Source organism: Mizuhopecten yessoensis, unplaced genomic scaffold (genome assembly GCF_002113885.1).
Source record: "Mizuhopecten yessoensis strain PY_sf001 unplaced genomic scaffold, ASM211388v2 scaffold10621, whole genome shotgun sequence".
Taxonomy (NCBI): domain Eukaryota; kingdom Metazoa; phylum Mollusca; class Bivalvia; order Pectinida; family Pectinidae; genus Mizuhopecten; species Mizuhopecten yessoensis.
Genome location: NW_018408638.1, coordinates 1,369,367 through 1,388,433, shown reverse-complemented (window position 1 = coordinate 1,388,433; position 19,067 = coordinate 1,369,367). Strand labels below are relative to the sequence as shown.

The following is a 19,067-nucleotide window of genomic DNA, read 5'->3' as shown; positions in this document are numbered from 1 at the left end:
TTACCTCCCCTGGATATGCTCTCCCATATGAAGTTTGTGTAGGAGTGTTAAAGGAGACATGCCCCCTAATGTGCCACTACAGTTGCCAATTTGCATGACATCTGTCATGGTTATAGGCCACAACAATGGGATAATCCACCCAGCCTCCCCAACATAACAATCGCACACTTTCTCTTTCTACATCACCTTTGTGAATTGAATCGCTGTCTTGTGCCTTGAGATTTGTTTCAATATAAACCCCGTGGGAACTACAATGAAAATATTCAAATTGTCAGTGAGACGTTAGGGGATGGTTTGTTTGATTAACATAAACAATGGTTCACTAATGAATTCCTGGCACACATCAGTCAGGCTTTCAGGCTTGATTTATTCAATAAATTGTTCGGTACAAAAGTTGAGGTATTTGCGTCTATAAACGGAAACCTGCATTGTTATGATGTATTAGTGTTATTAATAACCAGTACGATTGGGGTTTGTAAAGCGATCCATCAATATGGCTTTACTTGCCCGGGTATCAAATCCCTGTTTAATCATTTTTCCATACAACTTTAAATCTATACACTGCAGTATTAAAACTGTCAAGATGTGGAAATACTTCTCTGGAATAAAGGTTCAAAAGAGAAAATATTCTGAAATTGATTTTGTTTTAAATAATTTTTCCTCAATTTTTGAAAAACATTGTGGTTTTTACTTCATGTTAGCTTTAGAATCAATTTTGAATTATGTTTGAATTTCAGTTCATGACATTTTCAAATTAAACCAATTTCAACTTGTCATAGTTATTTTTTTAGATCATTATCGTTATTTCTAACCCTTCTGGCATATCTGAGTGGCACGATCACTCCGTAATAACGATTTGAAGGACAATTATAACAGATGCTGCTGCCAAACCTCGAGTCAGGTTGATAATCAGACAATGCATAGGAGAGAAAAAACTTATTTCTATATTTTGAAATTACATATTATCTGATGGTGTATAATTAGTGTGGTCGCTGATGGTGATGTCTACACCCAACACCTGATCCTTGTCAGTAGGTGTTGCCCACAGACATTTTAGCCCTGATGTCCATAAAGATGCATTATATGTAGTAACCCACTACACATCCTTTCTGTCAGTAATGTATGGTTGTATTGTGTATTTCAGGTGTCCAATGGCTTACTGAGCAGGGTGTCTGTCGCCGACCAAAACTTTAACAAGGAAATGGAGTTTGTCCCTAGAATTTCTCCCGAGTTTGAGCTCACACTGGACAACAAGTCTGTTCTACATGCCATACAAACTATGAACTTCTTCCAGATGAAAGGTAGCCATTTTATCTTTTAATAAGAGAAAGCTTTTGTATCTAATGTGTAAGTTAATGATATTCAAGAAACAGAAGAAGATATTATCAGAGTGTCTTTTGATGGAGGCAGCGACTTAACAGAATGTTACCTGAATCCATTGTACCTGTTAAATTTAGATAATCACCTATCTTTGCCAGTGGCGGCTATATATGTGCTACAGTTACTTAACTAATGATAAACAAACTTGCCTCTGGGTCCAGCTTTATTTGGGAGGAATAGTCTGGGGCAGCCGGATGTTCTGAGGTCAAATTGTCGTTGACATTTCCGAGCTTGTCTATTTATCTCTTATTTGCTTCCAGGTAGAAGTTATTTGATATTCAGAAAAGGTTTTATATCGGACTTGAAGCCATGCAAGATAACTTCTGTATTTTCTGTGCAAAACAAATTCCATTTCAAACATTTTGTACTAAGATTTATATGAAGCAGAGATAACACGAAATTTTTTGTCATGGCATTGAGTGCTAGTGTGTGTTTGGCTCTTTATAAAACACAGCTGTAATAAGATGAACACTTGTAGCGAGTGTCCACCTTTCCCTGGTAAGTTATGTGGTGAATATTTACACCACTAATTGATGTCTATAAGCTGATAGACACAGTCTTATGGAAGGATGATTCATTCAGTGATGGTCTAGTTAATCTATTAACGTAAAAAACGAAAATTTTCAATAGTGGCTCAATGTGATAATTAGTTTCCTATGAGAAGACATAACATCATTAGCGGAGGGATGGAAATGAGGCTGGAGTGATGGCTGATGATTGTAATGCATGGTACATTCACCTCATGAATAACACGCGTAATAGCCGTCTGTACTGTTTACCTAATATTTCCATAGTTATTATTTGCTGGCACTGAAAATGTCTCCGACAATAGAACAGAAGATAGAGTAGGTTAAGTTTTTATCTGACCATTATATATTGTATAATAATATACACTGGGTACAGTCTAATCATGATTATAAGTACTGTGGAAATGTTATAACTAGTTTGTACCAGTCGCTCACACAAAAATGTGTGTTACTTGTGAAGATGTATGAACCAGGCACCCATGAAAATGTGTACAACTACTTCAGATATAATGAAACAAACACCCATAAAAAAACTGTCACAGTGGCTTGACCATCCTTCCTGTAGGTGACCAATACCTAAACAATCTAATTAAAATTATATCTTCACATCGCTCCCGTTTACTGATATGTCGTGTTGAAGATCTAACAACATCCCATAGAGGGTCACGTCAGAGGTCAACATGAATGCATTATCGTATTTATAACAAGCCAATCAAAACACGACATAACTCTTTCTTTCAACCAATCAGAAAGCAGGACCTGTAGCATTTAATGCAGACACCTCGTAGCCCAAAATCCACTTTTTCGTCTGGTCCAGTGATAGTTTGAATATTGCGAAGCCTGTCATTGGTTAATTTTAGTTTCAGGTTGTTAAACTTTTTAACGACAACATCACCAGAAGAGGAAGTCTCTCTTATTTCAAAGCAAAATCCACAAATTGTACAAACGTTGTCTTGTAGATAGACACGGCGTGGTGTCATGGGCGCCGCCATTTTCGATGCTCATTTGACACCTCTCGGTCTTTTATCATAGCAAGTGTGTTCCGAAATCATTACATCATCACTTACAGAAATGCGTAAGCTCTCATCTGATTGGTTAATGCAAAGGTCGCCTGAACATGACCCTCTACGGGATGTTGTTAGATCTTCAACGCGACATATCAGTAAACGGGAGCGATGTGAAGATATAATTTTAATTAGATTGATACCTAAAGAACCTCTCACTAACAGCGATGTGACAATTAATGGACTTAATTTTATAGTTTTAAAGTCTGAAATCAGAATATTTTTGATAAGGTCTATTTACATTATCATTGGCTTATCAATCAGTCCGAAATCCAGAGAAACCAAAAGAAAACAGAAAGCATCACCAACTTCAAAAAGTCCTATTGGGAGATGATTTAAACTTAAAGTGTTGTAGCATCAGGCCAGCTTACCACAATTGCTGGTGTTTGAAGAATTTATCTAAATTTTTGATTTACAAATTTTCACAGAAATATAATATTGGTGGAATTATCTGACAATCACATTACAGTGTCATCTTTGTTTTTCGTTCTGTCATTAGAGGGTGTTGTTGGTAAGTCATTTCTAGGCATGCTTACACTATTCTTAAACACGTTTCTAGTTTGATTGTTTTTAGCCATCCTTTTGTGTTCATTCTGTGTTGTCTGCAATGCCATAAATGTATGTTTGTTGTAAAAAAAAAAAGCCTTTTTATTTCATTTTTTTCCTTTTGGTTAAACTTCCACTGTTGTCATTCATTATATGTGTGATCATTGTTTCAGTCGTAATGTCCTGTAGGGGAGTCCGTATTAAACATGGGGAAAGGCTTATGCTTATTCTGAAACTTGCTCAGAATTTCCGATCAGCTATAATAATTTGTTAGACCTGCTGAAGATAATTGATCTAAAGGATGATTGGTATGACCGTTGTAACCCTATAAGTCTCATTGGACATGTCCATATCAATCACCTGGACAGTCCACTGTGGATCTACAGGTGAAAGGGTCAATACAGACTATTAAAAATATACAAGATTAGTCAAATTATCCTGATGTTGATAAAATGAGGAATGTGCTGCCTGTGTCAAGCTTCCCTACTAACTCTGTGTGTCGTCAGCTGACATTAGGACTGGGTGATCACTCTATTCTCTGTGTGTCGTCAGCTGATATTAGGACTGGGTGATCACTCCATACCCTGTATGTCGTCAGCTGATATTAGGACAGGGTGATCACTCCATACCCTGTGTGTTGTCAGCTTACATTAGGACTGGGTGATCACTCCATACCCTGTGTGTCGTCAGCTGACATTAAGACAGGACTGGGTGATCACTCCATACCCTGTGTGTTGTCAGCTGACATTAAGACAGGACTCGGTGATCACTACGTACCCTGTGTGTTGTCAGCTGACATTAAGACAGGACTGGGTGATCACTCCATACCCTGTGTGTCGTCAGCGGACATTAAGACAGGACTGGGTGATCACTCCATACCCTGAGTGTTGTCAGCTGACATTAAGACAGGACTGGGAGATCACTCCATACCCTGTGTGTTGTCAGCTTACATTAGGATTGGGTGATCACTCCATACCCTGTGTGTCGTCAGCTGATATTAGGACTGGGTGATCACTCCATCCCCTGTGTGTCGTCAGCTGATATTAGGACTGGGTGATCACTCCATCCCCTGTGTGTTGTCAGCTGATATTAGGACAGGGTGATCACTCCATTCCCTGTGTGTCGTGAGCTGACATTAAGACAGGACTGGGTGATCGCTCCATACCCTGTGTGTTGTCAGCTGACATTGAGACAGGACTGGGTGATCACTCCATACCCTGAGTGTTGTCAGCTGACATTAAGACAGGACTGGGCGATCACTCCGTACCCTGTGTGTTGTCAGCTGACATTAAGACAGGACTGATAGATCACATGGTCTGAATCCACGGTGCCTTTCTTATTTTGTATTATTACAGTGAACATTAATTTCATTCAAAGTCTGATAACCTCATCAGCTCACCTTGTTTTATCTATAATTAAAGTCAAGATTGTAATTCTCTGTTGAGCATTTTAAGAGATACTGATGTATAATATGTTATATCTAGAATTTCTATTTTTGTGATTTTATTTGAATTAATTAATCAACATTGTAACATGGTAAATAATAAAAGTTATTTGTTGTAAACGTTTTCCTACATGTGTTCGGACTATAAAAAGACTCCGTAACAGGTATCTTTTAGCCTTGTGTGAAGGCTGTTGAGTCTAGCGTGAAGGCTGTTGAGTCTAGCGTGAAGGCTGTTGAGCTGATGAGTTATGGTCCTACTGTCAGTAATGGTAGAATGGTTATGTCAGGTGGAGGGATGTATAAGTCTTTAAACCCCTCGTAAATCACACCAACTTCCAGGCTTTTTGTATGTTTAGTTTTTCTGCTTTTTTTTACCTATGACCTCTGGATCTGACTCCAAACCATTTCTCTGGTTGTTAGTTTATTTACCTGTTGTCATGTCACTTGGCTGTCTTTTGTCCATATTTATGTCAAGATTAACTACAGAGCAACTTACTTTTATTTTTTTTATTTTTTGTTTCACCAAAGTCTTTAAATAAGATGACCAGATGGATCATTAATTTTCTTATTTACAATTTTATATGCTGTACAATTGTTCACAAATAGCTAATCATGATCCTTATCACATGACCTGATTTAGTTTTAGGTCCTAACCTTGTGTTACCATAGGGTCAGGGATTTCTGTAAGTCTAAGTCAATGTATCCTACAGGAAACCACTCCATCACTACACTCGGCTGTGTGGATGTCCTACTAATTAGGAGCATTTTGATATTACGTTAGTTATATAGTTGTAATTGTATTGTTACTGAGTCTGTGCAAAAGTAGCTTAATATATATTTAAATGTGTAACCATGACGTAGTTGCGTAAATATATATGTAACTTTAAAGGAGTTATATATATATATGGGCTGGAGGAGCATAGTTTTTCTAGTTACTGAGATCAGGTTTGTTTCCTGTCGTACTTGTTGAGGAGGTTAAGGTATATTGCCAAGGGAGTTAGTCTGCACCATTTGAAACTGCTGAGGGAGGTAGTCTGCAGGGATGTTGACTAACACATGACTGATAGGGGAGGTAATTCCCTGGACAGGAAAGTCAGAACAAAAGTGGGGAAATAATCAGTTTAACATAATGAATTGTAGTGATATAGATACATGTGTAATCAGGAAGTAAATGAATACCATTAAAAACCATTAAAAGTAATCTTCCTTATTTAAAAGTCCTTCCTTTTAACAGTCAATATGGTAAAGGAGTACAGCACTATAATTACAGAGCCACGGGTGCTGACTTGTAACGGACATAAAACAGTCTTATTTCTAGGCAGATTTAAAGCTTCCAACACTTGTTCATCACCGCCGCTGTGTCTATAAGTGTTAGTAGATCAGAACACACACTTTAGCCTTTTATTGCTTTTCTGATTGATTTCTTTGCTTTATTGAGACAAAAAAAATCTTCAGCAGACATCACAGCGGCTTACTGTTGCTGAGTGTACAGAGCATCTCAAGCATATTGTCATTTTCTGAAAGACTATGAGACCATATGTAACATGTTTTGGGTTAACAAGGAAAAAAGACATAAAATTAAGGAAGTGGTGTCAATGGTGAAAACTTGTATTTATTTTAGTTTTACTACAGAGTGATGTAAATATCCAGATAAAATCATTTTACTACAGAGTGATGTAAATGTCCAGATAAAATAATTTTACTACCGAGTGTTGTAAATATCCAATGTATTTATTTTAGTTTTACTACAGAGTGATGTAAATATCCAATGTATTTAATTTAGTTTTACTACAGAGTGATGTAAATATCCAGATAAAATCATTTTACTACAGAGTGATGTAAATGTCCAGATAAAATAATTTTACTACCGAGTGTTGTAAATATCCGATGTATTTATTTTAGTTTTACTACAGAGTGATGTAAATATCCGGATAAAATCATTTTACTACAGAGTGATGTAAATGTCCAGATGAAATAATTTTACTACCGAGGGTTGTAAATATCCAATGTATTTATTTTAGTTTTACTAAGAGTGATGTAAATATCCAATGTATTTATTTTAGTTTTACTAAGAGTGATGTAAATATCCAGATAAAGTAATCAAAATTTCAAGAAAACATATGGGGTTTATTTTCAAAACATTTTGAAATTAAAAAAACACTTCTCCTTATAGTGTTGTTAGTGCGTATGGCCCTGGGTATGTGAACATTACATTGGTGCCTGGCTAAACGCTCTGATCCTTCCAACACTTCCAACACTTCTAACACTTCATTCACTATCATCTACTCATAGCAATTTGTCAGAAACTCCTGTATACAAATGTCAGCAAACTCTAAAGAACGCCACCAAGCACCACACACTGCAGAACAAGCATTCATTTTGTCTCCCGGAGAAAACACTACAAATTTGGTTACTAGCAATCAGGATACAAGAGGAAATTGGGGAAAAGGCCACAGGAGTGATCACTGAAGTCACACTCAACCATTTTTGGTGGGAAATAGGCTTCCATTGATTAATATTTACATACCTTCAAAGGCTTGAGACGTCTTCAGCCAGGCAAAGAGCAGACGGCAGGATAGCGAGTGATAGGGACACAATAGGAACTGCATACAACTGTATTATAATATTGGTCTTTTTCTCCTAAAAATTCTGTAGCCATTTGTTGGTGTTATAAAAAAATACAAAGATAACCTGGTACTAACTTTTTTTTTTTTTTTTTTAAATAAAGTGAAAATTCAGTAAGATTATTTCATTAAATGAAATATGTGATGCATGCAGCCGTGTTCCATTGTTTGCATGAAGCATGTAGAATTTTTCAAGAAAATATGGAAAACACATATTAAACAAGATATTGGTATTTTTTTTTAATGTTCAGACTTGATAGAAGATGTGGAGTGTTACATTACCACAGTATTGCAATTACTTGATGATCGAACAATGCACGGGCATGCTCAGCTAACAAAGTTCTGTATTTTATATCACTTAGATACAGAGTACATAGACACTTAGATACAGAGTACATAGACCATGTTGTATTGAAGATCACCAATTTCATTCCTGGAGAAAGTGTTGCCTAATCTTTAGTAGTAATGGTGTTGCACCTGTGATAAATCTGAGCTGTGATTTGATGTTTACCTACGTATGATAGAATCTATGGTGTTATCCTCCTAGAGACATGAAACGATTCACATTTTGTTATCAATTTTAAAAAAGCACGTGCTACATGTTTTACATTATTTCCTTAAAGAAATCATAGTTTCCTTCTAAATGTTTGCACCTGCCAGCAGCTTGCCATTGTGGTATGCCTTTAATTGCTAATAGAAAGCCATAAAGTCTTTGAGTTACCCTGTCAGCTTTTCCCCACTCTCTGGCTTCACTCAACCAGCAAGTTGTGTCTGCACCTTAAATTGAAGGGTTTAATCACACGTTTTATGATACCAGAAGTAAATTGATCAGAACTGCATCTAAGGACACAAATTAGGAATGTTAATATCTATTTTATTTGCTTTAAGCCATTGTGTGTAAATCAAGTATTTTTGGAAAGCTGTTCATTGTCATGACGACCGTAATAATGAAGTACTTGAGACATCCTGTCCTTTAAGACAGGAGAGTTCCAGGCGTTATTTTAGTCAGGGTTGTCATATCTTACATTGATAGTGTAGAGGCTTTCAAACAGTCAGGGACGTGTAATTACTGTACCCTGTCTGTTTATGATGGCGGAGCTCCTCCTAGGCACATTTTCATTTCATGTGATGTTTTGTCTCATTACAAAAATGTCCAAATTGTCATGAACATTGTCAAGTCATATGTGCTGAATTACTAAGAACCTATAAGGGTTGATAGTTGCTAAAATGTCCGGAACAATGAAGGGTTATTTGTACCAAATTGTGGGAGAAATGGAGGTCATGAACCAAGTTGTCAGAAACCTAGAAGGGTTTATGCCGAATCATGATGAACATGTGAGGTGTGTATTAAATTGTCAGGAACCTAGAAGGGTTATTAGTACCAAAATTATTTGGAAAATAACAGGGTTATTATCAGGGTTATTAGTACCAAAATGCCAGGAATATAGAAGGGTTCTTTGTGCCAAATTATCAGGAACCTAGATTTTTTTTTTTAAATATCAAGAATATAAAGAGTTATTTGTACTAGACCATTGGGTAAAAGAGATATTTATTTTTGTAGCAATCTTAGTATACAGAAAAGGTATAATTCGTATGGGCTTTTGACATTGTAATAACAAAATCAAATTTCCCATAATTAAAATGTTTTTTAGCTGGAACAGTTTTTGCTATAAAATATAATGTTTCCAACAGCTGTTCATTTCTGAAGAATTGATGAAATCTTCTAAAATACAGAATCCCAGACTGGGTTTATCCATTATCATAGGAGGGAGAAAAAAAGAGATTTTTCATGTCAGAAAGAAACAGAAATTCTTTGAGCTCATGTAATTTTGAGGAAGGAATTCATTATCAACACTAGCAGAAGTTAATAGGAAAGTGATTGAAACTATTTATCATTGAGTTATTATTACTGGAATTATAAACAAGTGCCAAGTTGACAGTAGGAGGTGGTGTGTACTGTTGTGTGTCCATTGTAATGTCACCATTGATACATGTGTTTTTCAGCTCCAAACAAACCTATGATCCTCCCGGGGAGCTGTAGTGCAGAGAACAACAGTGTGACCATCGCCTGGCAACCACACATCGGCAATGTTGTAGAGAACTACTCCCTGGAACTGGATGATGGCAATGGGGGAGACTTCAGGGTATGTTATAGAGGGACGCCAGGGGTGATTAGTAGACTTCATGGTATGTTATAGAGGGACACCAGGGGTGATTAGTAGAGACTTCAGGGTATGTTATTGAGGGACACCAGGGGTGATTAGTAGAGACTTCATGGTATGTTATAGAGGGATACCAGGGGGGAATTTGTAGAGACTTCAGAGTATGTTATAGAGGGACACCAGATTGTGGAATTAGTAGAGACTCAGGGTATGTTATAGAGGGACACCAGGGGGGAATTTGTAGAGACTTCAGGGTATGTTATTGAGGGACATCAGAGGGGAATTAGTCACGTTGTTCAAGTGTTGCTAAGGAGTTATGACTGAAAGAATGAAGGAAACCTGACTATGAAAGTCCAGCTTAAGGGGTGTGGGTTTACTCACATAGGGAGACTTTCAAATACATAATATGTACAGTACATACAACATTGGTAGGGGTTTGTGTGGGGTGCACTTTGCTTGGTGACTGGTGGGGTGGATGTGGGGTGTACTTTGACTGGTGGGGTGGAGGTGGGGTGTACTTTGACTGGTGGGGTGGATGTGGGGTGCACTTTGCTTGGTGACTGGTGGGGGGGATGTGGGGTGTACTTTGACTGGTGGGGTGGATGTGGGGGGTACTTTGACTGGTGGGGTGGATGTGGGGTGCACTTTGCTTGGTGACTGGTGGGGGGGATGTGGGGTGTACTTTGACTGGTGGGGTGGAGGTGGGGTGTACTTTGACTGGTGGGGTGAATGTGGGGTGTACTTTGACTGGTGGGGTGGAGGTGGGGTGTACTTTGACTGGTGGGGTGGATGTGGGGGGTACTTTGACTGGTGGGGTGGATGTGGGGTGCACTTTGCTTGGTGACTGGTGGGGGGGATGTGGGGTGGTCTTTGACTGGTGGGGTGGATGTGGGGTGGTTTTTGACTGGTGGGGTGGTCTTTGACTGGTGGGGGGGATGTGGGGTGGTCTTTGACTGGTGGGGTGGATGTGGGGTGGTCTTCGCTTGGTGACTGGTGGGGTGGATGTGGGGTGTACTTTGCCTGGTGGGGTGGATGTGGGGTGTACTTTGACGGGTGGGGTGGATGTGGGGTGTACTTTGACTGGTGGGGTGGATGTGGGGGGGTCTTTGACTGGTGGGGGTGGAGGTGGGGTGGTCTTTGCTTGGTGACTGGTGGGGGGGATGTGGGGTGTACTTTGACTGGTGGGGTGGATGTGGGGGGTACTTTGACTGGTGGGGTGGATGTGGGGTGCACTTTGCTTGGTGACTGGTGGGGTGGATGTGGGGTGGTCTTTGCTTGGAGACTGGTGGGGTGGATGTGGGGTGGTCTTTGCTTGGAGACTGGTGGGGTGGATGTGGGGTGGTCTTTGCTTGGTGACTGGTGAGTTGTGTGGACTGGGATTAAAGGGTATCTGTAGTATGTTCAAGTTTAGTAATACCTATACTGTACCTGGCTAGACAGGCAAACGGCTGTGGTCTCATCCCATCAACTAAAAATGGTTCTTCTATATGTCATTTGTACACAAGATAAATTGTATAATGAAATCTATAATACCAGCTTTGTCTGGATCTATATAATAATGCACTGATTAGGTAGCTGTTATTTAATATATGTATTCTAATGCTGGTTGGATGGATAAGCTACAGTATTGTGGTACTTCATTTGAGATATCTGTAAATTTCAGCTTGTAAAAACAATTAACCCGGTAAGTTACTACATGGAATACATTTGTATAAGCCTTCTGAGATGTGAAGTAATTTTAATGCTTTTAAAGTTTGTTTTAAAGTCGGTGTGAAATTGAGATTGTCTGCTGCTATCTAACATCGCTAAAGGACTACAGAAAAGCCAAAACAATTTAATGGAATTGTCTGTGTTTGCAAATCTTTTTTTGGATTGGAGTGTTTCAACTTTAAAAAGATATTGTCAATAGGAAATCCAGCAGTGTTACATAATGTTGTTGTCTATGTTTTTATTTATTGGCTTTCCATTTGTGTGTAGCGAATTTCCATTTATATGGGGCGACTACACATTTGCTTTGGTGCCCTGGTGGTGTGTTTGACGCCAAGAAAGTGTTAGCAATCTGCAGTGCCTCTTGGTCGCTGCCAAGGTCACAGACTTGACATTGGAGATGAATCCCAGGTTATTTTTGTGCCATCTACCTTCTCATTGAGCAAGATGAGGCAGCTAGGCTAAAATTATTGGAATAGTTTTGTAACCGAATTCTGCAGGATAACTTGATGTAATTGGAGGGAAACGCCCCCAAAACACAGTGAAGGCTGTCAACGTAACAAGATGGTGTTTGTCATTGTTGTCATTTAAAACCATCAGACATTCATTTTCACTTCGGTGCCCTCCATTAGCCATAACCTCTTACATACATTTTGATAAAACCTGTCAGCAGACAGTGCAAAATATGATGAGATTTGGCTGTTAGTTAGACTAATCTACACACGGTTCCCTATAATGACATTGGTTGGATCAGACTTTGTCGTTCAATTGAATTTCTCTGTGAGAATGGTGCATCAAATTTTCCTAGAAGATTGTCTTGGAGCCCAACCATATTGGCTAAGCTAGCAACATGCTCGTTGTGTGTGTGGACAGTGTTATTAAGTTGGTCGTTGAATGCAAAAAAATGGGACGGCCTTGAATATGTTCTAGGCTTGACAATTTAATTAACAGGATTCCTTCATTAATTTAGAAATTGCTCAGGATTAAATGGTTTGCTGCTGATAGTGAAGTTGTCTTTTTCAAATCAAGTGTGTGTTTTACTTTAATCAGTTTGAAAAAGACATATGGACAACTTTAGCCTTGCTGTGATACTCTGCCATAACTTACAAAATCCAAATCCTGAAAACCCTACCATTGTAGATTAAGTGCTGGTATGGGCATTTTAGAACTCCTAAATTGAGCAGTGAACTTAATTAAGCTAACTGATTTGCACTTAAAGATGCTTTTTGGAAATTCAAAAGATATATAGTTTGTGCTAAATGAGATTTGCACCAAAACCTACATAGACTGTGTTTCTCTATAGAAATACCACAAACTCGTAAACACTTGTACACCAAAGACTGACTTCCTGACAGTGATGTCTAATAGTCTTCTCCACACAACATTTAAACCATATATGTCTTACATGATATGTTGAATCTGTACACAACACCTGATGACAAGCTTAGTCTCTCTGTCTGTACCTGTTGCAACACAATGCCTGCTGAGTCTTTCAGTCTGTATCAAACCTGATAATGACCTGATTATGATCCTTTCTTTGCTGTCGAATGTCTGACAGAAACAAGAGCATGCTGACCTTTGAGAGATTTCAATTCCTTGTGACATGGGATTCCAAGAAACTCTCTACTGCATCCTTTAAGTCTTGGAATTAAGTCTCCTATTATAAAGTAATTGTCAGTAAAGTGGTGTCATGCTGACCTGTTGTTGTGTCACACTGACCTTGTGTTCTGTCCCCATTGTACTGACCAACATTGTCTTCATAACTCAACATACAATCATTCTGGAAGGAGATACCTGGTATACCAATGTGTGATACTGTTGTACTGGTACAGATCTATAATGGGAGGTGGGGGTATATACCAAGGTACATATCTATAATGGGAGGTGGGGGTATATACTAATGTGGGATCCTGTTGGACTGGGACAGATCTGTAATGGGAGGTGGGGGTATATACCAAGGGACAGATCTATAATAGGAGGAGGGGGTATATACCAAGGTACACATCTATAATGGGAGGTGGGGGTATATACCAAGGTACAGATCTAAAATGGGAGGAGGGGGTATATACCAAGGGACAGATCTATAATAGGAGGAGGGGGTATATACCAAGGTACAGTTCTATAATGGGAGGAGGGGTATATACCAAGGGACAGATCTATAATGGGAGGAGGGGGTATATACTAATGTGTGATCCTGTTAGCCTGGTACAGATCTATAATGGGAGGTGGTGGTATATACCAAGGTACAGATCTATAACGGGAGGAGGGGGTATATACCAAGGTACAGTTCTATAATGGGAGGAGGGGTATATACCAAGGGACAGATCTATAATGGGAGGAGGGGGATATACCAAGGTACAGATCTATAATGGGAAGAGGGGGTAGATACCAAGGTACAGATCTATAATGGGAAGAGGGGGTAGATACCAAGGTACAGATCTATAATGGGAAGAGGGGGTAGATACCAAGGTACAGATCTATAATGGGAAGAGGGGGTAGATACCAAGGTACAGATCTATAATGGGAGCAGGGGGTATATACCAAGGTACAGATCTAAAATGGGAGGAGGGGGTATATACCAAGGGACAGATCTATAATGGGAGGAGGGGGATATACCAAGGTACAGATCTATAATGGGAAGAGGGGGTAGATACCAAGGTACAGATCTATAATGGGAAGAGGGGGTATATAGCAAGGTACAGATCTATAATGGGAGGAGGGGGAATATACCAAGGTACAGATCTATAATGGGAAGAGGGGGTATATAGCAAGGTACAGATCTATAATGGGAGGAGGGGGAATATACCAAGGTACAGATCTATAATGGGAAGAGGGGGTAGATACCAAGGTACAGATCTATAATGGGAAGAGGGGGTAGATACCAAGGTACAGATCTATAATGGGAAGAGGGGGTAGATACCAAGGTACAGATCTATAATGGGACGAGGGTGTATATCCCAAGGTACAGCTCTATAATGGGAGGAGGGGTATATACCGAGGGACAGATCTATAATGGGAGGTGGGGGTATATACCAAGGTACATATCTATAATGGGAGGTGGGGGTATATACAAAGGTACAGATCTATAATGGGAGGAGGTAGTATATACCAAGGTACAGATCTATAATTGGAGGAGGGGGTATATACCAAGGTACACATCTATAATGGGAGGTGGGGGTATATACAAAGGTACAGATCTATAATGGGAGGAGGTAGTATATACCAAGGTACAGATCTATAATTGGAGGAGGGGGTATATACCAAGGTACAGTTCTATAATGGGAGGAGGGGTATATACCGAGGGACAGATCTATAATGGGAGGTGGGGGTATATCCTAATGTGTGATCCTGTTAGACTGGTCCAGATCTATAATGGGAGGTGGGGGTATATACAAAGGTACAGATCTATAATGGGAGGAGGTAATTGTCAGTAAAGTGGTGTCATGCTGACCTGTTGTTGTGTCACACTGCCCTTGTGTTCTGTCCCCATTGTACTGACCAACATTGTCTTCATAACTCAACATACAACCATTCTGGAAGGAGATACCTGGTATACCGATGTGTGATCCTGTTAGACTGGTACAGATCTATAATGGGAGGTTGGGGTATATACCAAGGTACAGATCTATAATTGGAGGAGGGGGTATATACCAAGGTACACATCTATAATGGGAGGTGGGGGTATATACTAATGTGGGATCCTGTTGGACTGGGACAGATCTGTAATGGGAGGTGGGGGTATATACCAAGGTTCAGATCTATAATGGGAGGAGGGGTATATACCAAGGTACAGTTCTATAATGGGAGGAGGGGTATATACCAAGGGACAGATCTATAATAGGAGGAGGGGGTATATACCAAGGTACACATCTATAATGGGAGGTGGGGGTATATACCAAGGTTCAGATCTATAATGGGAGGTGGGGGTATATCCTAATGTGTGATCCTGTTAGACTGGTCCAGATCTATAATGGGAGGTGGGGGTATATACCAAGGTTCAGATCTATAATGGGAGGTGGGGGTATATCCTAATGTGTGATCCTGTTAGACTGGTCCAGATCTATAATGGGAGGTGGGGGTATATCCTAATGTGTGATCCTGTTAGACTGGTCCAGATCTATAATGGGAGGTGGGGGTATATCCTAATGTGTGATCCTGTTAGACTGGTCCAGATCTATAATGGGAGGTGGGGGTATATCCTAATGTGTGATCCTGTTAGACTGGTCCAGATCTATAATGGGAGGTGGGGGTATATACTAATGTGGGATCCTGTTGGACTGGGACAGATCTGTAATGGGAGGTGGGGGTATATACCAAGGTTCAGATCTATAATGGGAGGAGGGGTATATACCAAGGGACAGATCTATAATAGGAGGAGGGGGTATATACCAAGGTACAGATCTATAATGGGAGGACCACACTGTGTTTGGTGTCACTGAGGCCAGTAGGTTTGTCTTGCTCCATTACATGTTCAGACCAGTCTGACTGATCCGTGTCTATAATGGGATACACTGCTTCTCATCATTACAGGCTTCCTCTTGCATGTCTGTTATAATTGAAGACAGTACAGATTTAGATATTGAACAAGGAAGAATTGTTTGCTCCATTACCTTTTCTGACCAATCCTGACAGATGTAGCCTGTAACGAAACACTGCTGGAGTTGACCGCCCTTAATTTCCTGCTTGGTCAAACTGGTGAATCTCTGTAATGGAAGGGCAGAGTCTGATGCAAAAGTTAATAAACACGCCATGAGATAATATCCCAATTACATTTCATTGTTCTTCTGGCTGATGTACTGGTTCTGTTTATCAATATCAAAATCCATTGAGATATATCCACAGACGGTGTTGAGATATATCCACAGACGGTGAACAGGAAGCCACCATTGTCTGTGACCTCTACCCAGCCACAATGCCCCCACATTACCACTCTCTGGCTCTACATCCCTGCCATCTTAGTTTACAATGGATACAGCTGCTTACAGTGCTATATATGCCTGGAACAGTGATATAAGGAAGGTCTAGATAACTAATTAATGGAATCCCATGTGTCAATTCAAAGATAGATTTTTTTATTGTGTTCATCCTCTCCTATATATGGTATAATATGAGGTTGAATTTTACATCAATTTTTATTAAGATTTGAGCACATAACAAGAAAGATAATCTATGGTGAATGTTAAATGAATAGAAAGATAATAAATGATAGTTTAATAACTGCAATCAGTAAGGACATTTTTCTATGCTAAAAATATCTCGTTTATTAAGATGTTTCTACGTTACGGTTATGCTTGTTGATTAAGAGTTTCAACATTTTATGTCACAGTGATATTGTCATCATCTTGCTTACTAAATACTTTTTATAAATTTCCATATCACAGTTATCTTTTTGTTAAGAATTTTCTATGTTAAAGCATCTTGTTGATGAAGACCTTCTATGTTAAAGCATCTTGTTGATTAAGACTTTCTATGTTAAAGAATCTTGTTGATTAAGACTTTCTATGTTAAAGCTATCTTGTTAATAAAGACTTACAATGTTAAATATTTCATTTACTTAGAAATTGTAAGAAATATCTTGCTTGCTAAAAACTTTTGCAAATGTCCAAATGACAGTTATCTTTTAGTTAAGACTTTTCTATGATGTCACATCTGTCTTTTTGATCAAAATGCTAGCCACATAATGTGTGCCTCAAGTCTCATACAAGAAGAAAATCTTGTTTTCCATGCAGATATCATGCACATTGTACAGAAAGTGGTCTGCTGCACAGTTCTTGCAGATTTTGAGTTAAAGCTTTTAGTGGTTTGTTTTGTTATCAATCTAAATTCCAGCACCAATATTTCCCTGAAATACAGCAACGTGTCGGACATGTAAAGCATGTACAGTGACATGTTGAGAACCAGAATTGTTACTTGTCTGTGGAGAGATTACAAGTTTGTTTTGTTAAAGAAGAAGTTAAATTACAGCATTGATGTTCCTCAGACTTTAAATTGAGGGGGAAGGGTGGATTTTTTTCAGCCTGTTTCCTTATCAGCTGATCATGCTTAAAACATAAAACTGACATTAAGAAGTTAGTAAAACTCACGTTGATACACATAAATCTGCGTTTGAGTTTGGGTCTACAACTAAGTTTGACATGATGGTGTTTTACTGTATAATAACAACTTGGTTGTCAATGTTACAACTTCCTGTTTGTAGGTGGTGTATGTTGGAAGAGAGACAATCTGCACCGTGGACGGTCTCCACTTCAACAGTACATACTTTGCTCGTGTAAAGGCTGGCAACCATGCCGGTGACAGTGACTACAGCGAACCAATCAGTCTACAGACGGCAGAAGGTATCGTCAATTCTTATATACTTTTTTATCAGATTAAAAGCCTGACCTTCTCACAAATTAAAACATAGCCAATCAGAGAGATGGAAATCCTTTCTACTGACCCTGAACTTGTTCCCCTGACCTATACAAGTCTACTGGTTTATGTCACTGACCAGGGATGTCCATTCTCTGTATTGTCCATTTACACCCCCCATATTATGGAGGTGTTAGAGGTTTTGACGTGAATCCCTCACCAGACATTGTGTTCGTATGATATAAATCCTGCACCAGACATTGTGTTTTACCCAGATACAATCACTGTGATAACATCAGGGTACTGGTGACCTGTGAACTCCTACCAATGGGAAATCAGCTTAATTAGCCAAACAGTGTACCATTAGCTGATAATTTGATTTGTTTGGTAGTTGATTAATTTTAACAAGTAATTAACATATTTATTAATGAAAACATGTACTTCTGTCTGAATTCTATTAGATTATAGTTAAGAAAAACCTAAATTTACTATCTGTTTTACTTTTATCCCTCCAGTCACTATTTGTCTTATAAATTAACATTTCTCTGTCCGAAGATTTGATTGAGAATCTGTGGTACTAATGAGTGTTGTGCATGTTTTACTCCATCGCTACGTACCCATTATACACACAGGTTTTTGACAACCATCTCAACAGAGTAACTTAATATCACACGCCTTAATGTCAATTCCCTGAGATGGTGTTTCATTAAAAATGGTAAAATGCATCTAAATGGATTTAAGCAATCAAAATGGCTCGCACAAATAACCTTTACAGTTTTAATGATAAAGAAGGCTCATTAATGACTTCTGTGACCTTCACACAGCTTTGGTTGTAAGTCACAATTTATTTTCAATGACTTTCATACAGCTTAAATCATTTTACGCTATTTAATCAATGATTTGCAACACCTACATTCTGAGTCACAGTGTTTTTTGCAAGATGATCTAAGTATACAAAACCATGTGTACATCTTGGAAATTCAATCACAAAGCAGATAAAAAGTCTGTATAGTCCATGTTAATAAGAAATGCATCATAAGATTCTGTCACTTTTACTTGCTCTGAATGTGTTTCCATGCATAATAAATAACAACCAAAAGTTTCATGACCTTTGAACCCCTGACATTGATGGATGAAACTGAGTGAATGGAGGAGAGATCCTACCCAGCATGCATTGTAGTTAGTGCTGATGACTTTGTAGGCCACTAGATGAGGCATTGTTCCTGGGATAGGTCCCTCCTCATTTCCAGGCCTGTCACGGTGAT

General features: G+C 38.9%; 1 protein-coding gene across 2 annotated transcripts in view; it reads left to right on the top strand.

Annotated features, from left to right (window-relative positions):
* Positions 1–19,067, top strand: part of LOC110461438 (E3 ubiquitin-protein ligase TRIM9-like) — a 75,009-nt gene that overhangs the window by 42,929 nt on the left and 13,013 nt on the right. Inside the window, exons 4-7 of one of the 2 annotated variants that reach the window (XM_021514883.1) lie at positions 1,145–1,301; positions 3,471–3,482; positions 9,590–9,729; positions 17,651–17,789. In XM_021514883.1, coding sequence (XP_021370558.1) covers positions 1,145–1,301; positions 3,471–3,482; positions 9,590–9,729; positions 17,651–17,789 — 448 coding nt within the window. The remainder of the gene's footprint in view (positions 1–1,144; positions 1,302–3,470; positions 3,483–9,589; positions 9,730–17,650; positions 17,790–19,067) is intronic. The other variant, XM_021514884.1, reaches the window with a different exon arrangement.